The sequence below is a fragment of the Rhinichthys klamathensis genome, unplaced genomic scaffold (assembly GCF_029890125.1).
Source record: "Rhinichthys klamathensis goyatoka isolate OS25496 unplaced genomic scaffold, OSU_Roscu_1.1 h1tg000079l_1, whole genome shotgun sequence".
Classification (NCBI taxonomy): Eukaryota; Metazoa; Chordata; class Actinopteri; order Cypriniformes; family Leuciscidae; genus Rhinichthys; species Rhinichthys klamathensis.
The window spans coordinates 3,507,197-3,535,109 of NW_026606621.1; the positions used below are offsets into that span (position 1 = coordinate 3,507,197).

The 27,913-nt window shown below is 43.3% G+C and overlaps 1 protein-coding gene across 1 annotated transcript in view; it reads left to right on the forward strand.

Moving 5' to 3' along the window:
* The window catches only part of fam199x (family with sequence similarity 199, X-linked), a 56,568-nt gene that overhangs the window by 20,225 nt on the left and 8,430 nt on the right, over window positions 1–27,913 (forward strand). Inside the window, exons 3-6 of the mRNA XM_056251237.1 lie at window positions 10,906–11,125; window positions 11,255–11,407; window positions 12,230–12,391; window positions 19,969–20,217. Coding sequence (XP_056107212.1) covers window positions 10,906–11,125; window positions 11,255–11,407; window positions 12,230–12,391; window positions 19,969–20,217 — 784 coding nt within the window. The remainder of the gene's footprint in view (window positions 1–10,905; window positions 11,126–11,254; window positions 11,408–12,229; window positions 12,392–19,968; window positions 20,218–27,913) is intronic.

The window sequence follows — 27,913 nt, forward strand, 5'->3', positions numbered from 1 at the left end:
AGCGTAAGCAGCGCATATTTTTTTCTGCGCCCATGTTATACAGATTAGAGCATTCACACCCGCGGCAGCACGTAGCAGGAGCAGACGCAGCAGTGGCGCGATCGTTTTGGCGCCGAGTCTATTTTTGCTGCATCGCTCACGCTGAATTAAAGTGACAATGCATTGATCACGGTTCTCTAGAAGTAAGAACCGCTTACGTCAGCGGCTGGGGGCGGGGTTACCGTGACCAACAAGACGAACAGAAACTTGTGACCGCCATTTTTTAAATAGCAGCTAATCGAGCTAATAGCAGCTCGATTGTAATCTCCGTTTATGCAAGTCACGATAAGCTGCATGAACGCGTTGTATTCGCCGTGTTTGGATGCCGATGTACGTTAGGTTCGCAAAGCCATGAGCATCAATTGTAACGCAACAACCGCCATTGTTGATAGAAGGCTTGTTCGAGATGCATCGGAGCGGCGCGGACCGATCGGAGCTGTGGGAGTGTGTGGAGAGCATACGACTCCTTGTGCTTTTCGATCGCTTTTGTAGTGCTTTGATGTCATGCGCCAATCGGTCTGCGAGAAGCCGATGCATCTCGAACAAGCCTAGTGTGTTTGTGTTTGGCGCTGCCGCGCTAGCTAGGGCTGTCGCGGTGAAGGAATTTCCCTTGCGGTAATTTTGAGTGGCTCAATATGCGGTATTACCGCCATTTATTTATTTATATTGATTTGTTGCTATAAATACGTGTTATGACGTGGTCAGCATACACAAAAACAATGTAACCAATGTAACCGAAACTAAACAGCGTCTCTGCGCATTGAAAGACTGTCACTCAGCGCGCAGTTACATTGTTATGCCAACGGACTGTCTTTGAGTGAGTCATTAAACCGTTCATTCAACGAAAACGTTCAAAAAAGCTGATTCCTTAAATTATAGATGTAATGAAACAAGGCGTTAATTTTTTTTTTTTAAATTTGAGCTCCACTTTTCAAGGCTCAGCTGGCCAGCAATGCTTCACTTTTGGGCAAAGCTGAAGCAATGCTTCAATTAATAGAGACCAATGCGTGACTCGCTGCTTTCCCCCCACGGCTTCCTCGCGCTGTGTAATGCTGACCAGCGCTGACGCCATTCATGGTAAATAGCCTACCCTTACACGTTAAAAGGATGATACGACAAATATTTCGCTTTCCTTGGAAACGGCAACCTTTTCACGAATATACATGACTTGACTTCAGAGACAGACGCAGGTAATCGCACGCGCTCAGGCGATCTCATTCACTGTCTGTTTAGGCTTAAGTCCAAATCCACGAAGCCTCTGTACAAATCACCATGATAAACAGTCTTGTTATCATTATTAACTTATTTAACATTCAATACACATGGTACGAACTACGAAGGGTGGCCTTATGAAAAAAGAAAACGCGGTTTGGCGGTTGCTGCGGTTACTTGCATTCCTCTGCGGTTGGCCTGTCAGTAGCGCGGTACCGCAATATTGCGGTTATCGCGACAGCCCTAGCGCTAGCGTTGCTGGGCAACATGAGATGTATACAGTGACGTAAGACCTGGCTCTGTGGTGGCTCTCTGGCCTGTGGAAAGGCAAACCGGTTCTTAGAAAGCTCGTCAGTCGAACTAACTCCGAACCCGCAATAGCACTAGCTTTGAACTAGCACCTGGTTCTTGCTGGTGGAAAAGGGGTAAGAGTGGTGAGTTCCGACAGATGTGGCTGCGTAGCGCATTTCAAAATAAAATGATTTTATTTGCAAATCGGTTTTGAAAATGGCTGATACCGATAACCATAAAAATGCTTAATATCGGCGTCGATAATTGGTCGACCCCTAATATCTATTGTGTTTTAAACAGTCAATCAAATGACCTTCAGCAATTTAAAAAGAAATCAATGTCCAAAAACAAAGATGAACCAAAAGTTATATAAACGAAATTAATACAATAAGCTTCTTGACAAGTCTTTTCTCTTAAATGTATTTGAAATGGAAATAAAGCAATGCGAACTTACCCATTATAGAGTACTCTGTCTGTACACAAGCTGCGGTTCAGCCGCGCACGACAAACGCTAGCAGTGTGAAAGCAAAACGGCCGTGTGCTGTTCCCGCTCATCATACGCACTGCTTCTGCGCTGCCTCCGCTCTGCTGACGTGTGCAGTGTGAAACCGGTGTAGGCCCAGCCTCTGAATATGCTCCAGCACAATCTTGGTGTTGTCTAGAGCATGTCGTCTTGTTGGGGCACAAATCAGCCAATTGTTTTAGTAGGGCAGAATCCTCATGCCCTCGGACCAAAGAGGAGACAGGGCTGCACTCATGCATCTTGTAAAAACACGAGGAGCCAGAGATAGACCGAATGGTAGGACTTTGAACTGATAGGCTTGATCCTGTAAGCAGAATTTTAGGAACTTCCTGTGGTGGGGAGCAATGGGAACATGGAAGTAAGCATCCTTCAAATCAACAATCACGAACCAGTCTCCTTTCATCACAGATTTAAGAAAGTCGACTTTGCGTAACATTCGGAAAGGAAGAGACTTTAAGAACATCTCAGGTCCAGAACTGGCTGAACACTGCCATCTTTCCTTGGAAAAAGGAAGTACATGGAGTAAAACCCGTCCCTCTGACAGAGGGAAGGAACTTCTATGGCTTCTTTCTGCAACATTGAATGAATTTCTAAGGAAAGGGCCATTGAACTGGTTACATTTTTGACAACCGTCGGAAGGATTCTTAAACTTGGGAGGCCGGCGTTGGAACTGCAGAATGTATCCCCTGCTCAAAGTCACCAGAACTTTGGGGTCAGACACTGAATTTTTCCAGTAATCTAGATGTTGCATGGTGAAACGACCGACCGCCGGCCCCAGAGCTTCAGGGTTTTTGACTTCTGCCTTTAGGACCTGTGGGGGTAAGGGGCTGACGTGGCCCCCCTGATGGTGACAGTGAAAAGGATGGCGTCCCTTGGCCTCTCCACCCCCTCTATGTCGCTGTGGTGCCTGAAGCTGAGAAGTGTTGTGTTGACACACTCATTACTCTGAGCGTGGGTGAGCCGGAGCCAATGGCATCCTAAAAAGTAGTGCCCAAGGAACCTGAGTTAGTTGTCGTGTAGCTTCTGACAACTTCCTTCTCTTTTCCAATACCTCAGAAACATTGGGGCCAAAAAGATTGCAAGAGTGCTGGCTGTCTTTGACCTCCTTCTAGGCACAATGGGACCTGGAAGTGCACTGGAGAATTGTGTCACAAAGTCCTTACATGGTGGCATTTCAAACGCATTACTATCAGCAGCTTGTCTGAAGAACACATTGGTTTGAACGGGCTGGACAACACATTGGTTTGAACGGGCTGGACAGGCGATTTGTCAAGACCAAAACGAGCTACCGCCATCTGCAGAACAGATAAAATATCATCTGGAGAAGATGGGTCTGCGCCTGATGAATGCACTGCTCGAACCACCTGTAGCAGATAGGCTGGAGAAAACATCATGTGGGAGGGTGGGTTGCATGGCAGGTTCCACCAATTCTGCATCAAGAAAATGTAGTCATGGAGAGAGCATCTAAACCTATAGCATGCGGGGGTTGGAAATCACTCATACACGTGTGTGTGTGTGTATTTGCGGCTGACACTGGGGCTTGTAGAAGACGTTTCATCTCCGCCATTTCTGAATAGAGAGTTGCCACAGTCTTCGATAGCAAATGTTCTGAAGTTTCTGTCAGTGGTAAAGATTTCTTCTTGCTCGGCAGAGTGCGAGCAGCTGCCGACGTGCAATGCATTTGAGAGCGCCGTGGCTGTTTTGCGAGACTAACTAGAGTTAGTGTCTAACTAAGCAAGGCGAAGCTGGCTCTCTGACAACGGTAGCATACTACAATGCAAATACGGATCATTCAGAGCCTCCTTCAGGTGTTGAATCCCTAAACATGATGGGCATCAATCGTGTCCGCTAGGGGTGGAACTGTACACAGAAGTCACGGTTCGGTTCAGACATCACAGTTCGGTACGAGTTCAGTACAATGGAGGAAAAAGCAAAACAAAAATGCAGAAGGCAAATGTTTTTTTTTATTGTGCATGTCTCAGGCTGTACCACCTAGTGTCATACAGTCTCTCCCCTGAGCTAGCCTGAAGTGTGTAAAGTAAGATGTAAACAGTAAACAATAAGTACCCCACATCATCTCCAGACTACATCTGTAACTTATAAACAAAATAAGACAATCAGCTATACAACTGAAAATACAGCATCTCTTATTTATGAAAGTGCAAATTACATAGAATATTAACAAAAAAAGCAGCACTAGACTCTAAGAAAAAAAAGCTAAGCACTATTTCCCAGAATCCAATGTGTAGAGGACTGAGCGCGCGTGAAAGTGCGGGAGCGAGCGAGTTTAAACCAGAAATTACTTTACAGCTTTCTTATTTCTGCTTTAACATTTATTTCATGTTAATTTTAGGGTTTTTTTCTACCTTTTTTTTATTAATCATTACTTGTATAAAACATTAAAATATTGAGACAATATTATATAGATGAATGTTAAAATTAAATTAACTGATATTAATAAGGTCAACTGTATAGGTATATATATATTTTTTATTAAAATATATTATTTAGGCATTAACTCAATTTAATGTGTTTTACTATAAGCCAGGTGTTTTAATAATTGTTTAATAATGTGGCATTGTTGTTGATTCGTTAAACTGTAAGGAAGAGATAATAATTTGGTGGATGATTTAAAAATATTCATTAATAATCTGTAAGTAACGAATGTAAGTATAACGGTCTCCTGAGGGCGCTCAACGACCACGTCATCTGTGAGCGTGAGATTTTCTAACAATTTCAATCGATGAAACTACAAAGCTGGCACGGAGGTATATATAATTACAAAATAAAGTCATTATGATTGTTATTGTTGTTAATATTATTTTATTAAGTTACATGTAAGATAAAAGGAGTTTTATCACTGTGTGATGAAGCCGTTTCTGCGACAGCTCCAGCTCTCCGACGCACCGTGTAAACGTCAGCCTCCGAATTCACTCACTTTATTTCGTTCAACTCCTTGCAGATATAGTGCACTCAAATGCCATACACTATAAGGGATTAGCGAATGAGTGAACGAGTGAGCGGTTTCAGACACAGCTTCTGATTTATTCACTGGAACGTCGACCTGACAAAAAACTGCATACATGGCTACATAGGCGCCAATCAGAGCTAAGGCGGGGCTACAGAGGTGTCCCTAAAGAACCCACGTATCTAACAGTAGTTCTGCATTACATTACATTAATTTGCACACGAGTTTTATTTATTTTTATACCGTGCATTCTCCGTGTAAATTCATGCACCGAACTGTGACGCCTATGCCGTTTCGGTTCAATACGAATACATGTACCGTTCCACCCCTAGTGTCCGCAGAATAAGCAGAGAGCCCCTCCCCCACGCAAAATAAAGTTTTTTTCTTAGCTCTGTCTTCAAAATAAGCTCCGACTTTGCTCTCTTTCCCTCGCACATATTAATCAAAATCAACTGCTACGATGGTAAAATTGCTATGTCCTAAGTCTTACAGTCGGGATTAGCACATGTCGCTTACACGTCCGCTAATTTTTTTAATAAATGTTTAAAACAACTGATCTGTCCAACGCTAAACTCACGAGACGTCAGTCTAAATCAATGTATAACAAAACTAATTTAGTTCAGTTGGAGAACAAACACTACAATTTAAAACTGAACTCGTCTGCTCAATTTATTGTGAACCGAATTAGTCACAGCACAGATCAGAAATAGGAGTCAGATTTCATTTGTCAAGTTTATCATTTATCAGTCAGAGTCCAAAGCGATATGTCAAGGCACCTATTTAAGCGAGTTTTTCAAAAGCGAGTTTTGTTGTTGTGTTTTTCATTAAGAATAATAATACAGATAACAATAATAATAATCCACAGTAGTTGATTGTCGAGTTTGCGCGCGCGAACAGTGAGTCTCCACTGTTGCTTAGTTACCAATGATCGCGAAATGAAGTAAAGTAAATACCAATGAAGTAAATACAGGTATGTGAGCTGGCTGAATAAACATCATTTTTATTCATATCTTTCACATCTACTGCAGTCAGATTCACTGTGTTCACTTTGAATAAAATCACTCACATGGCTGTGCACTTGTAATGACACATCAAGGATGTTAAGAGGGTAAAAGCAGGTTTAAAACTTGCCCCATTTAAGTCAACAGGGTGCAAATTTTAAAAAGAGGATAACACGGTGTAGGAAACACCGATTTTTGTCGTTGTTCTCTGTACTGACAGCACTCCAAATTTACAAAAAATTTAGCTCAATGTTAAAATTGTTAACATTATTTGAGTTCTCCTTTAAGAATTGATCGAAGATTGTACAGTCGGTTTGGTGGACAAACAGATGAGTCTATTTGTAAATTAATTCTGCTTGTATTTCTCTTTTAAGCTGATCTAAATATTTTTAATTAATTATAACCCATTATGATTAATCAAATATATATTTCCCTTTTGAGCTAATTTGCTACAGGATCTGCATTGGCCAATCATAATGATGACAAAAAATCGGTAGTCAGTATCGGCTGCAAAAATCCTGATCAGGGCATCCTTAGTTATTATTAGTCCAGTGGTCCTGTATCTCTCTTCTCTCCTTCTCATCTCATTAATGCGCCAGTGGGTGGGGCTAAAGATGAGATAATGTAGAAGTAGGCGTTGATTCTGCAAAGGCGGTCTTTCATTGCACTATTACGTCATAATGTGACAAAATCCTAAATTAGTTGTTTTCGGAGATTGGTTTCAATAAAAGTTGTTTTTGCACTACCGAGAAAGTTTTGAGTTCAAAAACTTACAAGATGTTTTAATTGTACAATGACACCTTGCACGTCAAAAGATCAAAGCAAATTTGATTTCTCAATTCATGACCCCTTTTACCAATAATTTTACATTTCTAACATATTTGTTAAATGTAGCAAATAAATGTTCTTCTTCTACTATCTGTATAGTAAGGTATACTACCACAAAACTATGCATGTGGTGAATATCTCTGTTTTGTTTTCTGGTGTTAAGTTGATGTCATTGAAATATCTGGGAGAGAGTTTTACTGTTCTGACTGCCGTAACCGAATGTGACACACCATGTCTTGCTGTCTGTCCAGCTTTTTGTAAATTTTTGCAAATTTTAATAAAACATGAAAATATAGAGTTATGGGTTAATTTTTGTTAATTAGATTTAGTTGATTAGTTTGACCTCAACTGCATTTAGATTCATTTCATTCATTCATTTTGGCTCCTGCGATGGGTGGGGGGGGCGTCCCATCCCTGTGCGTTGAGCCGACCAGATGAACCAGTTGTTTCCAGTGCTGACGGTCTTGTGCCAGCTGCTCTGCATCCTCCACAGCAACTCCATGTTGTTGGAGGTCGCTCGCAAGGACGTCGAGCCATCGGGTGCGGGGTTTACCTCGTGGTCGTCTCCAGCCTGCGGCCCTCGGATCAAACTGGAGAATGGCTCTCGTCGGATGGTCAGGAGGGAGACGGAGGACATGGCCGAGCCAGCGGGTGCGACGTTGCGCAGCCAGGCAGGATGCTCTGGGCTGGCACGTGCGGGCTCTAAGCACTTGATTGGAAACCCGCTGGGGCCACCTGATGTTCTCGATGGTCCTGAGGGCCCTGCTATCAAAGCCATCTAATCTCGCAGTCAGTGTCTTATTTAAGGGCCAAGTCTCCGAGCCATAAAGCAGGATGGAGAGTACTGCCGAGTTGTAAATCCGGAGCTTCGTCTTGCGTTAGATGGTCTGATGCCGCCAGAGTGGTTTCCAGAGAGACTGCAGGGCTGACGCAGCCAGGGCTCTTCTGCGGGTAATCTCTGGTTTTAGCTCCCCGTTGTCTGTCACTAAGGATCCCAGATACACAAAGCTCTTGACAGGCTCTACAATGTGATTGCCAAGCCGCAGGGAAGTTGGATGAGGTCCGTCACCGACATACATGAACTTGGTTTTTGTCCAGCTCACCTGAAGGCCAAGCTTCTCAGCCTCTTCGCTGTATATGCCCAGAGCATCTCTCAGCTGGTTGTAGGACGTGCTGAGCAGGATGGTGTCGTCAGCATACTCCAGATCAGTCAGGTGGTAACTGCCGAAGGACACTCTGGGGACCCGCTCACACACCCTAGACATCAGATGGTCAATGATGCAGTTGAAGAGGTCAGGAGCAGCCACGCAGCCCTGGCGAACGCCACTGGAGATGGAAAACCAGTCTGAGTCTTTGCCATTGATGTGGACACAGCTCTGAGCGTTGCTATAAAGCAGCTTGAACAGGGCAACGATTTTGGGTGGTGCTCCAAGGGCGTGTAGGATACTCCACAGTGAAGTGTGGCAAACGGTGTCAAAGGCAGCCTTCAGATCTATGAACCCGATGTAAAGATGGCGATCTTTACGGAATTCATAGGTCTTCTCTATCTGCAAGCGAACGGCGGAGATTTGGTCTGTTGTGGAGCGGTTAGGCATGAAGCCAGCCTGCTGGGGACGGCGGCTGCTTCTGATGGCTGGGAGAGCATGAGTGAGCAAGATCCTGGTAAAGAGCTTGCCGGGGATGGAGAGAAGGGTAATGCCTCTGTGGTTGCCGCAGACTAACCTGTCGCCCTTACGTTTCCAGAAGGGCAAAATGACTCCTCTGGTCCAGTCGCTGGGAAGCCTCTCTGTCTTCCACACCTCATTGAATATGTGGGTAAGCCACTCGATGATGGTTTCACCGCCGGATTTTAGCATCTCAGCGGTTATTGCACAGATGCCGGGGGCTTTCCTGTTGTTAAGTTTTTCCAGAGCGGCTCTGACTTCCTCAGGTGTGACAGGGTCAGTACTGCAGACAGCACTAAGGACTGCAGCATTAGCGGTCGATGAGATGGTGGTATCGGCTGGGGAGGTACCGTGCTGCAGAAGGAGGCTGAAGTGCTCTTTCCAGCGTTCGAGGCAGTTTGCTTCAGTTGCTATAAGGTTGCCATCGGAATCTTTCACCAGGGCTGTCTTGATGCGTGGACCATTACGGGCTTGGCGCAGCAGACTGAAGACCCGGCTCATATTGTTGTTATTGGCCGCGGACTCTAGGTGTTTAGCTTCTGCTTGCCAGAACTTCTCCCTATCCTCGGCTATAGCCACATTGCGCTGGCGGTTCAGTCGCTGATACTCCGCCATGTCGCCTCGGAGCCGGGCCTCACGCCGCCGGTCAATGATGTGGAGTGTCCTCTCCGATATCCCAGGCTTTTTCGGGGAAGGTCGAAAGCATCCGAAGACATTGTGAGCTGACTGGATGACACTTTCCTTGAAGGTCTGCCAGTCGTTCACCTTGTCGATAGTCAGGTTATCAAAGGTGCGGCGGATGGCGCAACTGAATTCTGTGGCGATGTTTGGATCACTGAGTAGGGAGGAGTCGAGGCGAGGCTGAGTCTTAGTGTGCTGGTTGGCTCGCAGCTTTAACTTGAGCTGGGCCACCAGCAAGCGATGGTCTGTGTTGCCAAGCTCTGCTCCTCGGTACACGCGGCAGTTGGTGACAAACGGCTTCCAGCGTCGAGAGATGAGGATATGGTCCAGCGCTTTCCTGGTTCTGCCATCTGGGCTGTACCATGTCCAGTGATGGATAAGCTTCCGAGGAAACCAGGTATCAGCAACGCAAAGGTTGTTGCGATGGCAGAGAAGGAGAAGGCGGTTACCATTGTCGTTTGTGGACCTGTCAGCAAAGGTTGTGCCGACAGGTGAGCCTGTGGACCGATCACTGCTAGACAGAGAGGCGTTGGCATCGGTGAGGATGATGGTGATGTCATGTGGTGAGGCTTGGCCAACAGCCTGATGGAGTTGGTCAAAGAAGGCGTCCTTTGCATCCTCATCAGCGACATCGGTGGGGGCATAAGCTACGATTACTGTCATTATGCCATGTTGGTGGAGAAAGCGGGCTGACAGTAATCTGTCGCTCAGGGGTGTCCAGTTGATGAGGGATTTGCGGAGGGCCTTTGGGATGGCAAGTGCCACGCCATAAAGGCCTGTCCGTCTCTCGGGGCCACTCCAGAAATAGCAATGGTCGCCTGCTGTTGTTTCGCCATTGCCGTGCCATCGAACTTCACAGAGCCCTGCCAAGGTGATGTTATAGCGGCAGAGCTCTCTGGACAGCAGGGTGGCAGCTCCGGGGCGAAGAAGTGTCTGGACATTCCATGTGGCGACTCGGGTACTGCGGCGAAGGTTTAACCGTACTCGTTGGTCGGGGGCAGGCAGGGGTCCGTTACCGTGTTGGGCTGTCCGGCTACTTTCTCTGATCGGTTTCGTAACAAAATAGTTTCTCCTGGGTGGGTTGTTAGCCCTCCGCAGGATAGTCGGTTGGTGGGGCTGCCACCTTGCAGCATACCGACATGCTGGGGTCTTTGTTTGTCTGGAACCTACCCTGGAGACCGGCCCGCCTAGGGTGACCCTACCAGGAGCGAGCTCCCGACGGTATCGCTCTCCAGGGTCACTGGAACACGCAAGCCCCCTCGCCACGTCAAGGCCAGACCCGAGAGAGAGAGAGAGAGAGCATTTAGATGGTTTTCTGTAATCAATCTAACAACAGTTTATCTTTTTTCCGCAATTGGGTGAGCACTTCCAAGGAGGTAAACCGCTCATAAGCTCATAGCTTTGTTTCACCTCAAATGAAATGGAAATGTATATTTATTTTAATATTAAGAAGCACAGAAAATTGTATAATAATTAGGGTCTTCTTGGGTCCATTTGGTAAAAGCACATTTATTTAAAATGACCTTAAACCTGTGGCCACTAAGATCAGGACCGATCAGTGCCCGAGGCACTCGTCAAAGTTTTGGACCCGAACCCGCTTGGTTCTTGGGTCAGACCTCGGATTTTCGGATCCAAGTGGACCTGTGAAGACCTCTAATCTAAACTGCCTTTAAGTCAACAACGTTCACCTCTTTGCAGATGGAACCTGACGTCATGCGGCACAAGTGTTGCCAGTTCAGAGTGCAGTGAGGAACTCTTCTCCTCTGTTTCTGTGGGCGATCAGGATGACTGCTACTCCCTCCTGGATGATCAGGAACTCACCTCCTTTGACCTGTTCCCAGAAGGCAGTGTCTGCAGCGACGTGTCGTCCTCCATCAGCACTTATTGGGACTGGTCAGACAGCGAATTTGAGTGGCAGGTAAGCCCTTAGTTTTGAAGCCGTTTTTTAATTTTTTTTATTTCACTTTCATTGTATTTTATTAACATATGGATAAGCTGTTGATTATTTCATTGAAGAATTTGCTGAACAAAAACTGTGCCATTGTAGTTACCAGGCAGTGACATAGCCAGTGGCAGTGATGTGTTGTCAGACATCATACCCAGCGTGCCCAGTTCACCCTGCCTTGTATCCAAAAGAAAAAACAAACCACACCGAAATCTGGATGAGCTTCCCTGGAGTGCCATGACTAATGATGAACAGGTTGATTTATTTTATTTATGCAATGAAAATATAAAATACTCCCAGTATGTGTTGTCATGTGTTCAGTGTGTTACACTCCCGCCCGGTCCCGCAATATGCATGTCCACTCCCGCCCGCACCCGCAAAACTCTGAGAATTTATTCCCGCACAATATGAGAGATGCATTGACTTTGTGTCTTCTCCCGTCCCGCAAGAAAAAACACGTATTTGTATTGCTGTTATTAAAGAGATTCATGGGGTTGTTTGTTTCGTTTCCCTGGCCTCCATGTATTCTGACGCACTGATCAGGAAGGTGAAGGTGCCTTGCTTAGGTTTTGTGCTGTAATACCTCGTTTGAGGTTCTTTTCCACATCATTGACATCTCCATCATGTCGCTAGGTTATCTCCCGATCCCGCTGTTGTTTTTTTTAACCGCCCATTCCCGCCCGCAGCAAAGTTAAAACCGCCCGCTCCCGCGAGATTTGCGTTGGGTCCCGTGGGACCTGGCGGGACTCAATCCCAATGCAGCCCTCTAGTCTGAGACCAACAAATAACAATAATTAACATGGATCATCAGGTTTTGTCCATGTCAACTCCAGTGCTGTTGTCAATAAATCAACATGGGATAACATTTCTCAAATGCTGAGAAATGTTTAGTAATGTCATTTTTTTCCCCTCAATATAACTTTTATATTGATATAGTGATAATATAATTTTAATGAAAAATGCTAATTAGACAATTATGAAAGAAAGGAAGACTTTTCTCTGCATTTACTTGTTGTTCTGTTTCTTTAGAGCTTCTACTGTTCTTAAAGCAAACTAACTTTGATTTTTGTTTTTCAGGTGGAATATATTGAATATTTAAGTCGAAAAGTGAGCACAGAGATGGGTCTTCGGGAGCAACTTGATATCATAAAAATAATTGACCCGAGCGCACAGATACTGCCGACAGACAGCGAGTTCATCATTGAACTTAACTGCCTCACAGATGAAAAACTTAAACAGGTAATGAATTACACTAAGTACATACCATTCTAAATGAGTTAGGGGAAGTGACCTGGTTAATGCCCACTCAAAACAAAATGGCATTCATTTATCCACAGTGTTGTTTTTCCTAATTATTACTTCTAAGACATATGATAAATGGTTAACAAAAAGTACCCCCTAACTCGAGATTTGACTGCATTTTTCCGGCACATAGATTCAAAAGTTTGACATTCTGTTTAAAACACATACCATACCATACCATCTTCTTCCGCTTATCTGGGGCCGGGTCGCTGGGGCAGCAGTCTAAGCAGAGACGCCCAGACTTCCCTCTCTAGACACTTCCTCCATCTCTTCCGGGGGGATACCGAGGTGTTCCCAGGCCAGCCGGGAGACATAATCCCTCCATCGTGTCCTAGGTCTTCCCCGGGGTCTCCTCCCGATGGGACGCGCCCGGAACACCTCCCCAGGAAGGTGTCCAGGAGGCATCCGGAACAGATCCCCGAGCCACCTCAGCTGATTCCTCTCGATGTGGAGGAGCAGCGGCTCTACTCTGAGCTCCTCCCGAGTGACCAAGCTCCTCACCCTATCTCTAAGGGAGAGACCAGCTACCCTACGGAGAAAGCTAATTTCGGCAGCCTATATCCGGAATCTTGTCCTTTCGGTCATGACCCACAGCTCATGACCATAGGTGAAAGCAGAAACCTAGATTGACCGGTAAATCGAGAGCTTCGCCTTGCAGCTCAGCTCCTTCTTCAACACGACAAACCGGTACATCGACCGCGTTACTGCAGAAGCTGCACCGATCCGTCTGTCAATCTCCCGTTCCATCCTTCCCTCACTCGTGAACAAGACCCCAAGATACTTGAACTCCTCCACTTGAGGCAGGAACTCTCCACCAATCTCAAGAGGGCAAGCCACCCTTTCCCGACTGAGAACCATGGCCTCGGACTTGGAGGTGCTGATTCTCATCCCAGCCGCTTCACACTCGGCTGCAAACCGTCCCAGTACATGCTGAAGGTCCTGGTCTGATGGGGCCAACATGACAACATCATCCGCAAAAAGCAGAGACAAAATTGTGTGGTCCCGAAACCGGACACCCTCTGGCTCCTGGCTGCGCCTAGAAATTCTGTCCATAAAAATTATGAACTGAACCGGTTGACAAAGGGCAGCCCTGCCGGAGTCTCAACATGCACCGGGAACAAGTCTGACTTACTGACGGCAATGTGAACCAAGCTCCTGCTCCGGTCGTACAAGGACCGGACAGCCCTTAGCAAAGGGCCCCGGACCCCATACCCCCAGGCACCGGAGACCTTACGGCCACAGCTCCGAGCGGCTGCGTCGACAATGGAGGTGGAGAACATGGTCCACTCGGACTCAATATCTCCAGACTACCTCGGGGTCCGGTCGAAGCTCCGCCAGAGGTGGGAGTTGAAGATCTCTCTGACAGGGGACTCGGCCAAACATTCCCAACAGACCCTCACAGTACGCTGAGTACTCTGACAGACTCTGCTGAGTCTGTCCAGCTGCCTCCCCCGCCATCGGATCCAACTCACCACCAGGTGGTGATCAGTTGACCGCTCCGCCCCTCTCTTCACCCGAGTTTCCAAGACATACGGCCGGAGGACAGATGAAACGACCACAACGTCAATCATCGATCTCCGGCCTAGGGTGTCTGTGTGCCATGTGCACTGATGGACACCCTTATGCTTGAACATGGTGTTCGTTATGGACAAGCTGTGACTAGCACAGCAGTCCAATAACAGAACACCGCTCGTGTTCAGATCAGGGGGGCTGTTCCTCCCAATCACGCCCCTCAAGGTGTCCCCAGTCGGAGCACTTTCCAGCACCCCTCCCAGAGACTCCAAGAGGGGCGGGTTCGGCCCGTAGGCACACACGACAGTGAGAGACCTGTCCCCGACCCGAAGGCGCAGGGAAGAGACCCTCTCGTTCACCGGGGTGAACTCCAACACATGGCGGCTGAGCTGGGGGGCTATAAGCAAACCCACACCAGCCTGCTGCCTCTCACCGTGGGCAACTCCAGAGAGGTAGAGAGTCCAGCCTCTCTCAAGGAGTGGTTCCAGAGCAGTGCGTGGAGGTGATCCCGACTATCTCTAGTCGGTACCTCTCAACCTCCCACACAAGCTCAGTCTCCGTCCCCGCCACGTTCCACGTCCCTAAAGCTAATTTCCGTGTCCAGAGATCGGGTCATCAGGACCCCCGCCTTCGACTGCTGCCCGATCCACTATGCACCTTCCGGTCCCTCCTGCAGGTGGTGAGCACACGGGAGGGCGGCCCCACGTCACTCGGGCTGAGCACATGGGGGGAGGCCCGGCCACCAGGTGCTCGCATGCGAGCCCTAACCCCGGGCCTGGCTCCAGGTTGGGGCCCCGGCTGTGCCATGCCGGGCGACGTCTCTGTCCTTGGTTGTATCTGCTTCATAATGGGATTATGAACCGGGTGAATGGGTTTAAAACACTTCACCATGAAATTTATTGTAACAGATGGAACTTACTTTCTGTAAGTTTTGTCGTTACCACAGGATTCTTTTGGCCTTGTAATGGATTTTACAAGTTACCTTCCTCAAATTTGACAAAACACTTGAATCTCATCAATATCAGCATGTATTATGGAAACAACTAAATTCCAACAATGCACAATTCCCCAAAACGCAATAAATAAAAAATAATTGGGTCCATGAGTTAAATTTATATTAATTGAATATTGGTTGAATAGTCTCTGGGCGGCCATTGACTTTCACTCAAGAAGAAGATAAAAAAAGATAAAAAGAAGCTCGACTCATAAATGCACAATATTTAAATTGTGACTCGATTGAAGCTCATAAATAGTTGTATAATATAATCAAAATAAAATATATATATATGCCAACTTAGATTAAGCGACTTTTCAGACCCCTTTCGTGACTACTTTTTTCCCCAAAAAGTGCTTAGCAACTCTTTGGACAAACCTTAGTGACTTTACAAATGGCTCCAGTACTCTCCTGCAAGCGCAGGGTTTTTCTTTCCTGCTGCAGTCACACCTTTTTCTGCTCCTACTTTGTTCAGTGAGTGGGTGAGAGTAGAGCCCTGCACAGGCCAAAAAATCCAGCCCTAACCCGGCCCTGGCCCGTGGTGTTCAAGCCCTAACCCGGGCCCAGCCCGACAACGTCTGCAATTTTTCAGCCGGAACCTGACCCGACCCGAGACCAACATCAATATCACTTTAAGCTCTCTCTGACACGCGCTCTCTGATGCGCGTTGTCTCTGCTACACGCACACACGCGCTACTAAGAGGTAAACTTTTATTATAGGCCTCAAACATAACTACCACCACTGACAATCATGCCCACAAATATTAATACAGACTGTCCATTACAGAGAAGCATAAGCATGCAGTAGAGAATTGTATATAGCCAAATGTGATCCAGCAGTAAATAAAGATTTACGGCCTACCTTTTTTTGATGTTAAGTAACTTTACTGAAGAACAACGTTTCAAAGAGCTCTTCGCCAACTGGTTAACGTTAAATAATAATACAAATATAATAAATAAAAAAATCTGTTGAACTGAGTAGGCTACATGTACGTTGGTCATCATTCACTGTTTATTCGCGAGTGTTGTGAAGAAAAAGAATACCATCCACAGTTGAAGGCTTCAGGCTCATTGTTTGTTGTGGTAATCAAATCAAAACTCTTTCAAAATGCAGCTTAAAGGGACCAATTGGTTAACAAGAAAAGAAAAGGGAGACTAAAAATAAACTGACACAGTGCCATGGAAAAATTCAAGCACAATATTTAATAATACATCCTTTAAACCTTGAAATATTATCCTTTAAACCGCTTGACCCAAAGCCAGCATCTGGGTCAGTAACTGTAGCGAATTTGTAACCATTTACAAACATGTTGGTTCAATATATAGGCACAACAAGGCAAAGACTAGATACCAAACACTCAAATTTCACATACAGATCATACAAATCAGTTGAGCAAAATTGTTGTTGAACAAAAAAATCCCTTACCTTCCAAGAGAGAGATTCTTACCTTATGCCACTTTGCTCACCACCTCACACACCTTCCTAATGATAAACACAATTGGTTTAGACTGTGAATCACAACTGTTGGAAAAAAATAAATAAATCTGCACACACACATCTCACCAGGAAGGAGCGAAAAAACCCAGTTTAAGCGGAACAGATAGCAGCAGCGAGTATATTTTCAGCTATTTTCCATAAATTTTAATTCGTCTTAATACAGAGACCTTTACATTTAGCCTACTGGAATAATAAATGACAATAACATATTCAAGGGAACTGAATATGGGTGTTCTTATGGAACATTCTACCTCTGACCTGCTAATGTATATTCCCTTTGTTTGTCCTTATTATCTTTAAGTGATCTTTCTGCTTTACAACTGTGGACAAATTAGCTTAAATTGCATAAAACATTTTAATATAATGTACAGGCCTATTCTACATCGTTTTTCCACACAATGTAGAGCATACAAAAAGAAATGTACTATTTTAAAAAAAAATTGTAAGAAATCTGACTTTGGTAATATTAGCTAACTAACGCTAGTTGTTATATATAACGTTTGGAGTATATGGTAGGTAAAGTTAACAGGTACAGTTTCTACAGTAGTCAACATTTGAACTTGAAGTGGATCAAAAAAGTTCATCAAGTTGTCCTAAGACAAGAACTGTTGTTGCCAAAGTTGGCAACCCTGTGCTTTATACGTGCAGGTCAAGTTGGATATACTTCTAGTAGTTGTAAATTGGAATTAGGAATGGAATGAAACCTACAGTATAAGGTTTTGATCAATTTATAACAATTTAGTGTAGTTAGTTAATTAAAAGTCATGACACAATACTTTTACTCGGGGCGTCAGGTTTTGACGATTCTAAAGGCAAACAAGGCACATACTTACAAATTGGGCACTCCAAAGCTCCGCCCCAACCAGTCAGATTCAAACATTCAAAAATCCCAAGCACTGCTTCAGCTGGAGATACAAACATTCCAAATGGATTCAGCGGGAGATTCAAACATTCCAAATGGATTCAGCGGGAGATTCAAACAGTACACGCACTGCTTCAGCGGCATCAACAAGAGTAAATCGAACTAAGCCATGTGAAATGCCACCATGTCTCCTGACACTGGACATTTTTTCTTTCCACTATAGAAATGAAGTCATATCCACTAGCAAGTTATTTAAAGAGAAAAAACCCTTTTTATTAGTCAAGTTCATCACATGAAGTTTGCTACACAACCGCCCTCACACCCCCCCCCCCCCCCACACACACACACTGACTTACAAATTCGCTCTTGAATTTGATGTTCCAAACACCTCAAACTCACGCAGAAATGTACGTTATTGCTAGGAGATGCATGACAAATGACAATAATATGTGTCAAGTGCGTGTGTGTTGTCTTCAAGAAAAAGAAGGGATTCAATTTTTTTTATAATGTATTGTCAACTCTGACAGCTTAAATTGCTGACTGTCTGTCTTTCAGCAACTAACGTTGACTTGTCCAGAATGCAAATTGGAGCAAAAATCGTGAAAAAGTCCTTTAGCGTGTATTTTAGCCTTAAGGCTTGCCAGTTATTATCTCATACAAGTAGGTTAGTTTCATACAATGAGCATAAAATTGGGTAACACTATAGAATACGGTATCTTACTTACTGCATAACTAATAAGGAATTATTGAAGAACTAGTAGGTAATTCTTCATTAACTACTTCTTCACTGCTGTTAACTACTGTTAACTCCTAAGGAAGATGTGTTAGCTAATTAGTATGTAATATAATTTTATGATTGTGTTAAGTTACAGTTAGTTAATCAATAACTAATGAATTCTGTCATACCTCCTGAAGAACTACTACTAATTATCTACTAATTAAGGTTCAAGAAAAATAACTAAGAAGTAACTAATAAACAGTCATACAAAACTAACCTCAGATTAGTTTTTATATATACAGTACTGTGTGTGTCTGTTTTCCTCAGCATAGAATGCCATTGAGTAAATTCATGTATTTTAGGCAACAACTGAGGGGAACTGAAAATATAGGGAACTTATTAGTAATTAATAAAGAATTATTAGATAATTCTTCAGGAATTATTTATAACCTGGAACAGTATTCTAAAGTGAAAATACAGGGAACCCATTAGTAATCAATAAAGAATTATCAAATAACTATCCAGGAATTAGGCTACTTATAACCTGAAACAGTATTCTAAAGTGAAAATATAGGGAACCCATTAATAATTAATAAAGAATTACCACATACTTCTGACTCAAATAAAACTTACTGTAAAAAAAACACTATTAACGTAATCATCTATAACCTTTGTAAAATACACTACAATGACTTGTTTAAGCTACATGATATCTTCCTTTATTTCAGATGATATTTTGTTTTAACATGTATACTGCCTACATTTAAACTCGTTTAACAAACATTTTAAAATCAAAAGTTAAACCTTTAAAAGTAATACAAGTAATCAACTGGTCTCGTTTCCACGGTAGTGGTGCTGGATCTCTTGCGGGAGCTGGGCTCGTGTTCAGCAGGGAAACTGCTTTAACTTCAGACCTCCGCCCTGCGTTTCACTCATAGCTGAAATATGCTGTGACTGACTCCATAACCTGCCCATAAACAAACAGTGCACAGCTCTGAACATATTTTAACATCTGATGTAAATAGATTTACTATCTTTATGAATAAAATAATTTCCATCACGCAAAAAAGACTGACTCAGCTAGGTAGGCTAACTGACATCGCGTCCTTGTATGTTGCCTTGCATAAAATAAAATGATTTACAGCACAGTAATGATTTTATAGATTAAATAAAACGTACACAACCCTGTATTTCGCAGAAGAAATGCACCAAATCGGCGGCACTGAGAACTCTCCAGAAGAGGATGCAAATGCCCGCGCTCTTGCATCACCAAATCACTGTAAAATGTGGGCTACCGTGATATTGCCGGAACTTGAATGGTGCAAAATAAGTTTAAAATGTATAAGAACTAAGTATAATAATATGCTTTTTACTTTTTAAGTACTTTAAAAAGTAATTACCTTTGTACTTTTACTAAGGTAATTTTGAAAATGGCCTAATTATAATTTTACTGGAGTAATATTTTATTGGGCTATCTGTACTTTTACTCAATCACTTGATTTGTGTACTACTTCCACCACTACAATGCTAAAAAAAAAAACTGGATTATTGTAGTGACTACTGTGTATGACTGTTCATTAGTAGTTACTTCATAGTTATTTTTCTTGAACCTTAATTAATAGATAATTAATGGTAGTTCTTCACGAGGTATGACATAATTCATTGGTTATTGATTAACTAACTGTAACTTAACACAATCATAAAATTATATTACATACTGATTAGTTAACACATCTTCCTTAGTAGTTAACAGCAGTGAAGAAGTAGTTTAATGAAGAATTACCTACTAGTTCTTCAATAATTCCTTATGAGTTATGCAGTAAGTAAGATACATTATTCTAAAGTGTTACCTAAAATTGTTGCAAGTTAATCTGAGATCTGTTGGTCAGTAAAACTCTTAAAAACATTCAGATTTCTATTGTTAATTTAGGTGAGGAGCTACATACGTGAGCACAGTCCACGGCAGCGTCCCAGCATGACACGTGATGGCTGGAAGAGGAGCATGGCGAGCAGTGGCAGCACCAGTGGTGTGAGTGCTCACAGCAGCAGTAATGTCAGCATAGTAAGCAGTGCCAGCAGTAGCACCACTTCCACGGGGTCCAATTCTTCCACAAGTATCAGCCGTGCACACAGCGATGGAAACCTGGCCACCGCTGCAGAGCGAATACGAGACTCTAAGGTACTTCCGGCACTCATTTACTTTAAGACATCAAGAAAAATAGCACAAGACATTGTACTGCTAAGGTGACATGTCTTAAAGCTGCAGTCGGCAAGTCTGGCAGATTGAGTGGATTTAGGAAAATTTTGAATGTTTTCAACTCTCATGCCCCTCCCCCACTATCAACGGATACCCTCCCACCCAGTTCATGCTCGTCAGTGCGTGTGCACCAGATTTTCAGTGAACGCCAGGGCTCTCAAGTGTCACGCGTGACAGTCACTCATTTCGGTCTTTTGTCACGCTCTCCCGCCACACATTGTATTTCTCACGCTGAAAAACTATTTTTAATATATTTAATATGCCGCAGCGCCCAAAACTCTGGCCGCGCCGCTCTCACTGTGGAACCGGCATGAATCAAGCGCGTTTCCTCTGGTGTTGTTCGTCGAGCTACACAATAGCCAATCAGAAAATAGCACTATTGTATCTGGGTAAGATTTAACGCAACAACCAATGACAAAAATGTATCCAACCCCCTGTCGGCTGGGTGTCACTCTTACCTGTTTTCAAAACTTGAGAGCCCTGGAACGCGCCCGTCTCATCAGCATCCATCAACACCATGGAGTATTTGGAGGTATGCTGTCCTGGCTAATCTACCGATAGATTGCAATTGCTAACGTCATTTATACTCTAAATGAGCTTACTTGATTTTCCGCCATCACTCTTCGTTACTGTGCGAACTTCAGGCGTGTGCATGTGATTGTAACGTGCGCGAGGGGTGGCGTGTGCCCGATCTGTGATTGACAGTCAGATCTCACACCCCCCTGCGCTGATTGGACATGATGAACCGGGAGCTGTGGATTTTTGCAAAACAAATAACAAGCTCCAGGTGGAGTTAGAAGCTCGGGTTTTTTCTAAAACCACTTTATTTATGTTGTTCTGTCAGATTATAGTGTCGATTTCACTGAATATGATCAAAAAAATGTTGCCGACGGCAGCTTTAATACAAACATACAGTGCAGCCAGTGTAATCTGATTCACAAGGAAATGTCTCTCTTAAGTGATTTCTCTTGAATGAAAAAAAAATACAGGTTGAATCAGTCTAAAAATCATTCACTGTACGAACTAAAGTAACAGTAACTTATAGTGATGTTTTTTTTAATACTTCCCTGATATTCACAATTTTTTTTACTTCCCTGTTTCATGTAACAAATATTTACACACATTCCACTAGACAAAACAAAAACTGAATTTACACAAATGGTCTTGTTTAAAAGTTTTACATCCCTTTGGTTTTTAATATGGTGTTTAGTTTCCTTAAAGGCACAATATGTAAGATTTTTTCGCCACAAGAGGGCGCAGTTTCCAACAATAACAAAGGCGTAGGTTGATGACGCAGTGATGAGCTGAATGATGGGGCTTGCTGTCAAGCTGATGGATCTAATAATGTTTATGGATGAGTGCAAACATTCATGTTTTTTAACATTACAGTGGTATGAAGCAGGTCGCGATTGCTAAAGAGACAGATATCACACGCGAGTCCCGTGGATATAAAGGAATAAGGACATTTAATTCTACCGAACTACCCGCAAGTGCTGGATTACTCGCACAGGTCAGTTTATTAGACGAATTAAACTTGTGAGGTAACGCAGCGCTACTTCACTTGGTCTAACGTTACACTATCACACTAAACGGCATTTAAATGTGTGTTGAAAGTTATAATGTTATACTACGTCGTTTGCTATACGAAACTAGCAGTAAGCTAGATCAACATTAGAATAACATACTGACCATCAGTGTTGGGGAAGTTACTTTTTTTTTTTTTTTGAAAATTTTATTTATACAGATTTTTTTATTTTTTTATACACAGGTGCACATAATACAAACAAAAAAAGGCAGTAAATCAGACAATTAAGGCACAAACAACAACAAGCAAAAAAAAAAAAAAAAAAAAAAAAAAAAAAAAAACACATACAGCCAGCAGTTACACATTCTATATAAATATACGTGTCAGTACAATGAATAGATATCACAAAAACCCCATTCACAAATTGAGTCACGGAGGCCTGAGCCAGAGGGGAGTGGCAGTCTCAGTAAAGATAACTACCCAAAGATTTAAAAAAAAAAAAAAAAAAATTTTTTTTTTTTTTTTAAAAGTGCATTGCATTTAGGTCCCAGTTTGAAATCTATTCTTCCTGATGTATTCTATGAAAGGGCCCCAGATCTTCTTGAACTTATCTTGAGAGCTAGACATAGAGAACCGAATTTCTTCAAGGTGTAAACAGGAAACCATATCATTAAGCCACCTCTTGAAGCAAGGAGAGGAAGCAGACTTCCACTCCTTTAGGATAACCCGTTTTGCAATGATCATACCAAACATGAGGGCTTGTTGTAAAGCGGATGGAAGAGCCAAAGAACCTTCGGAGCAGCCCAGTATTACTAAGAGACAGTCAGGAATCAGTTGTCTATTGTAAACAGCACTGTACAAACTGAAAATGTCGACCCAGAATTTAGTGAGCTTAGAGCAGGACCAGAAAAGATGCCCAAGAGTTCCATTAGTTGCTTTACATTTATCACAAGTGGGGGAGACAGCCGGAAATAATTTGTTCAGTCTAGTCTTGGAATAGTGCAACCTATGAACTAGTTTGAACTGAATAAGCTGAAGTCGAGCATTAATAGAGCATGCTTTTATCCTTTTTAACCCTTTCGCCCATAGCTCATCAGATATAGCTTCGCCGGTGTCCTTGATCCACGCCTCTTTAATATGGAGAGAGGGGGTTGCCACAACAAAGAGGTTAACAAACCGGGAGATCAAATGCTTGGAGGTGGGAGGGCTGGTCATAATATCAAAAAAGACATGTTGCATGGGGGTCACATCTAGGCGAGAAAAAGTATGCTTAACAAAATTCCTAATTTGTAGATAACGAATAAATTGGTTAGTAGGGAGTTTGAACTTAGCCTGGAGCTGGGCAAAAGATGCAAAGTGATTATCAATGTAAAGATCCCTGATAGTAGTTAAACCTTTATCTGACCATTGCGTAAAGACAGCATCCATCAAACCAGGCTTGAAACAGGGATTCTGACATATGGGGGCATGAATTGAATTTTCTGGGAGTTTTAGAATTACCTTGATTTGCTTTAAAATTTTAATCGAATTGCAAAGTAGAAAATTGCGTAGCGATTTAATTTTAATGTCAGGTTTTGAGAATAGAATGGCTGACAAGGAGGCACCAGTAAGTGACACGGCATTACTAAGCTCAATCTCAGGCCATCTAGGGCAGGGTCCACCCACCTCTGCACCCCCAGCCGTGGACTGATTCCAGAAAACCCATGCTCTGGCGTTGCAGGCCCAGTAGTAATGTCGAAAGACAGGCAGGCCTAAACCACCCTCCTCAGTGGGCTTCTGTAAGTGGGCCTTTGAAATACGGGGGGGCTTGGAGGCCCATATGAAGGGCATGATAATAGAGTCTAACGTCTTGAAAAAGGAAGAAGTGAGGAAGATGTGCACATTCTGAAATAAATAAGTAAATTTAGGGAGCACGACCATTTTAACAATGTTGACAGGGCCAATCAATGAGAGGGGGAGAAGTTTCCATTTATCTATCATACCCTTGAGCCTGCCAATCAGATCCATATAATTAAGTTTAAAAAGAAGTTTTGGATTTCTGGGGATGTTAATCCCCAGGTAGGAAAAGTGGTCATGAGAGACTCTGAAGGGCAGATTGAGAAGAAAACTGGAGTCAAGACTGCTAGACAGAGGCATAAAAACATATTTTTCCCAGTTTATAGTAAACCCAGAGAGTCGCCCAAAGCCGTCTATCAGATTAAGAAGGGGTGAAAGGGATGTTTTTACATCTGAAAGGGTCAGAATTACATCATCTGCGTACAGACCGATGGTGCACTCGGATGTGCCGCACCTTATACCGGAGATTTGGGGGTTGGCTCTAATGGCTATGGCCAGAAGATTGTTATAACAGAAGATTGGGGGCTAGCATACAGCATTTTTAATATATTCATAAATTTCTACCCAAAACCAAATTTGTCAAGAGCAGCGAACATGTATCTCCACTCCACCTGGTCAAAGGCCTGCTGGGCATCTAGTGAGATCACAGCAGAGTGGGGCAATTTAGTTGAATACATTAAATTAAGCAAACACCTTGTGTTTGAGAAGGAAAATCTATTGGGGATGAAACCTGATTGATCAGGATGAATTAAAGTGCCAATATATTTGTTTAACCGGTTAGTCAGGACTTTAGCTATAATTTTTTGGTCAGAGTTGAGCAGAGATAGGGGACGATATGCAGAGACATTTGTTTCGTCTCTGTCCTTTTTTAAAAGGACACAGATATGGGCGTCGTAGAGAGTATGAGGGAAGGTACCCTTTTTTACAGAGCAACTGACCATCCGAAGCAGGAGGGGGGCGATAACGTCAATGTGCGTCTTGTAAAATTCTCTCCCAGCTCCATCTGGACCGCATGCTTTGCCACCGGGAAAAGAACGAATAGCATCTCTAATCTCCTCCAGTGTAAATTCAGATTCCAACTCTAGTCTTGCGAACTCAGAAAGGACTGGAATGTCTAAAGTATGGAGAAAATTGGCAATATCTGTATCCGTGGCAGTAGATCTGGAAATATATAGCTGGCTGTAAAAACTAAAAAATCTGTCATTAATCTGCTTGTGATCAGTTAATAGCTGACCGTTGGAGGAGGCAATTTTATGTATTGCCCTATCAGATATGACGCCCTTCAGTTGCCTAGCGAGCAATTTATCGGCCTTCTCACCCAGCTCAAAGTGCTTCTGCTTTAGTTTACGAATATAGTTCCCAACCTGCTCGCCCAAAATATGGTTATATTCATATTTCACTTTCAAAATAGAGCTAAGTGTGTCATCAGAACCTGTGTTTCGATAATCCTCCTCCAGTTCAGCTAGTTCAGCCTCAATATCAGTGCGACGCCTGAGCCTAGCCCTTTTGCGAGACGACTGATACGAGATGATGTGCCCTCTGATCACGGCTTTAAACGACTCCCACAAAATAGAATTTGAGACAGCGCCATTGTCATTTATGAGCAGAAAATCAGCCATCTTGGTAGATATATAGCCACTGAACGTGTCATCTAAATATAGAGAGGGGTTGAATTTTCAACTATAGTGAGTGGCATAAAGTTTAAAATCAATCACCAATGAGAGGGGCGCATGGTCGGAAATTAAGATGCTATGGTAAGTTGAGCTTATTACATTCGAAATAAGTCTAGAGTCAACCAGCATATAATCAATTCTTGTGAAACTGCCATGCACAGGGGAGAAAAAATAATATTTCCTTTCTAAGGGGTGCTGGTGCCTCCATATGTCAACCAGGTCCAGAGATTTGGCAAGGCTATTGAGAACAGGGACAGATCTCAATAACGGGGCCACAGACGAGGAAGACCTATCTAATATCGGATCAAAATAGCAATTAAAGTCGCCGCCTATAATTATGTTGTAATCATTGTATTCTGTGACAAGGTTGAATATTTTACAGAAAAAATCAGGGTTATCGAAATTTGGGGCATAGATGTTTAAAAGAACTAAAGGGACTGAGTTGACCGTACCCGTGACAAGTATGAACCTCCCACCTGGATCGGTAGTCTGCGATTCGAATACAAATGGGATGGTTCTGCGAACAAGAATGGCAACCCCCCTCGCCTTGGAGGAAAAGGTGGACTGGTACACCTGAGAAACCCACGCAGATCTTAAGCGCCTCTGCTCTGAAGGTTGGATATGGGTCTCCTGCAAAAATACAATATCAGAAGACAGGGACTTCAAATGTGAGAATACTTTACCTCGTTTTAGAGCCCTGCCCATACCCCTACAATTCCAAGTAGTAAAAGTGATGTGACTCATCCCTGACCTAAGTGAATAAATGACATAGATCTATGCGGAGGGACATAAGGTGAAGTTAGATATGCGACATACCAAAGGCTGGCAAAACAACAAGTGACAAAAAAAAAAGACAGATGAAAAAATAATAATAATAAACCCCCCCAAAAAAACCAAACCCGCTAAAAGAACTAAGCGGTACATCCTACTAGCTAACAAGGAGGCTGCCGGGTAACAGAGCCAGCCAAACTACACACCAAAAACCCCACTTACCACGGGGCCCCGTGCACATCTCCAACACATTAACTAATGTTTAAATTGCACCCACAAGAAGTATACAATGTACACGATATTCAGAACACACGCTTGGTGAAATATAGATAGCAGGTGGTAGGGTATAAACGGTGCAGCATATAAAACATCAAACTTAAGAAAATAAAAATAAAATACCATAGGGAAGAGTGTGTTTATATGAAAAAGTAAACAAATTAAAACATATAGCCGGGAGTATCAATCAATATTAATACAAACCTAAGGTAAAAAATGAAATTGTCCCAGTACTGGATTTGTGTACCCAAAAAAGCACACTGTGTGACACACTATTTAAACACATAACGTTATGCTGCATCAATGACCAACTGAAAGTAAAAGTTGAACTGAACCTTTATCAAAATGCTGGATAGGAAATTATCCAGTCCGGAAAAAAAAAATATCTATATATATATATATATATATATATATATATATATATATATATATATATATATATATAAATATATATATATATATATATATATACATCCATATATACATATATATATATCTATACACATATATAATAATATCTAGGATTTAAGAGTCATTCGCTGGGCCTAAAGAGTTGGCAAACCGTTCCGCTTCAGCTGGAGACACAAACACCTTCGATGTGTTGTTGTAGTCGACGTGGAGCTTGGCTGGAAAACGCAGGGAACATTTAGCACCAGCTTCGGTTAGCCGCTTCCTCACGGTTGTATAGGCTTGCCGCTGAGCCGAGACCTCCGCCGTGTAGTCTGGGAAAATGGAGACTCTCTCACCGTGATAGTGCAGAGGTGCTTGTTGACGGCTGAGTCGCAGTATGTCGATCACGTCCCGATCGTTGTGGACCTTGGCGATGATGATCCGTGGCCGCTCATTAGGCTGAGGCTTCGGTCTCAGGCTACGGTGGGCCCGGTCTATTTTTACGGGTCTGCTAAAGTTGTCTTGGCCGAGTAGCTCTGGGATCAGCTTAGAAACAAAGTCAGTAGGGCTGCCTTTCTCCTCCCCTTCTTTGATGCCCACAATCCTGACATTAAGTCTGCGGGAGCGGCCCTCCAAGTCGTTCACTTTAGCCCTGAGGAGACCGTTAGCCACCTGTAGCTCGTTGCACGTAGCTTCCAGAGCTGTTATGCGGCTGTCACTGGCTGACATGGCTTCGTCGAAATCATCAAAGCGTCGCTCATTTTCATTGTTTTTTTTCTGAAGCGATGATAGCGTTACTTCAATTGCGTCGAGCTCAGCCCCGTGGTTAGCAATACCAGCTAGTATAGCTTCGTTGCTAGCGGCCGACGAGCTCGACTTGGAAGTATCCCTCTGACTATCGTCTTTCTTAGGCATGTTGACATAAACTCACTCCCGACAGACTACAACACAATTTTAAGGGCAGGCCAGCGTAAAATAATGTTAAAGTGCAATGATGAAAAGTAAAATAAAGGAGATGTCGCGGAGCACGCCGAAAACACGTCTACTCCATCACTGCGCACGAGCGCCCCCCCCGGAAGTTACTTTTAAAAAGTAGTGTTTGCTCGTTACTTGTTACTTCTTAAAAAAGTAATCCGTTACTTTACTT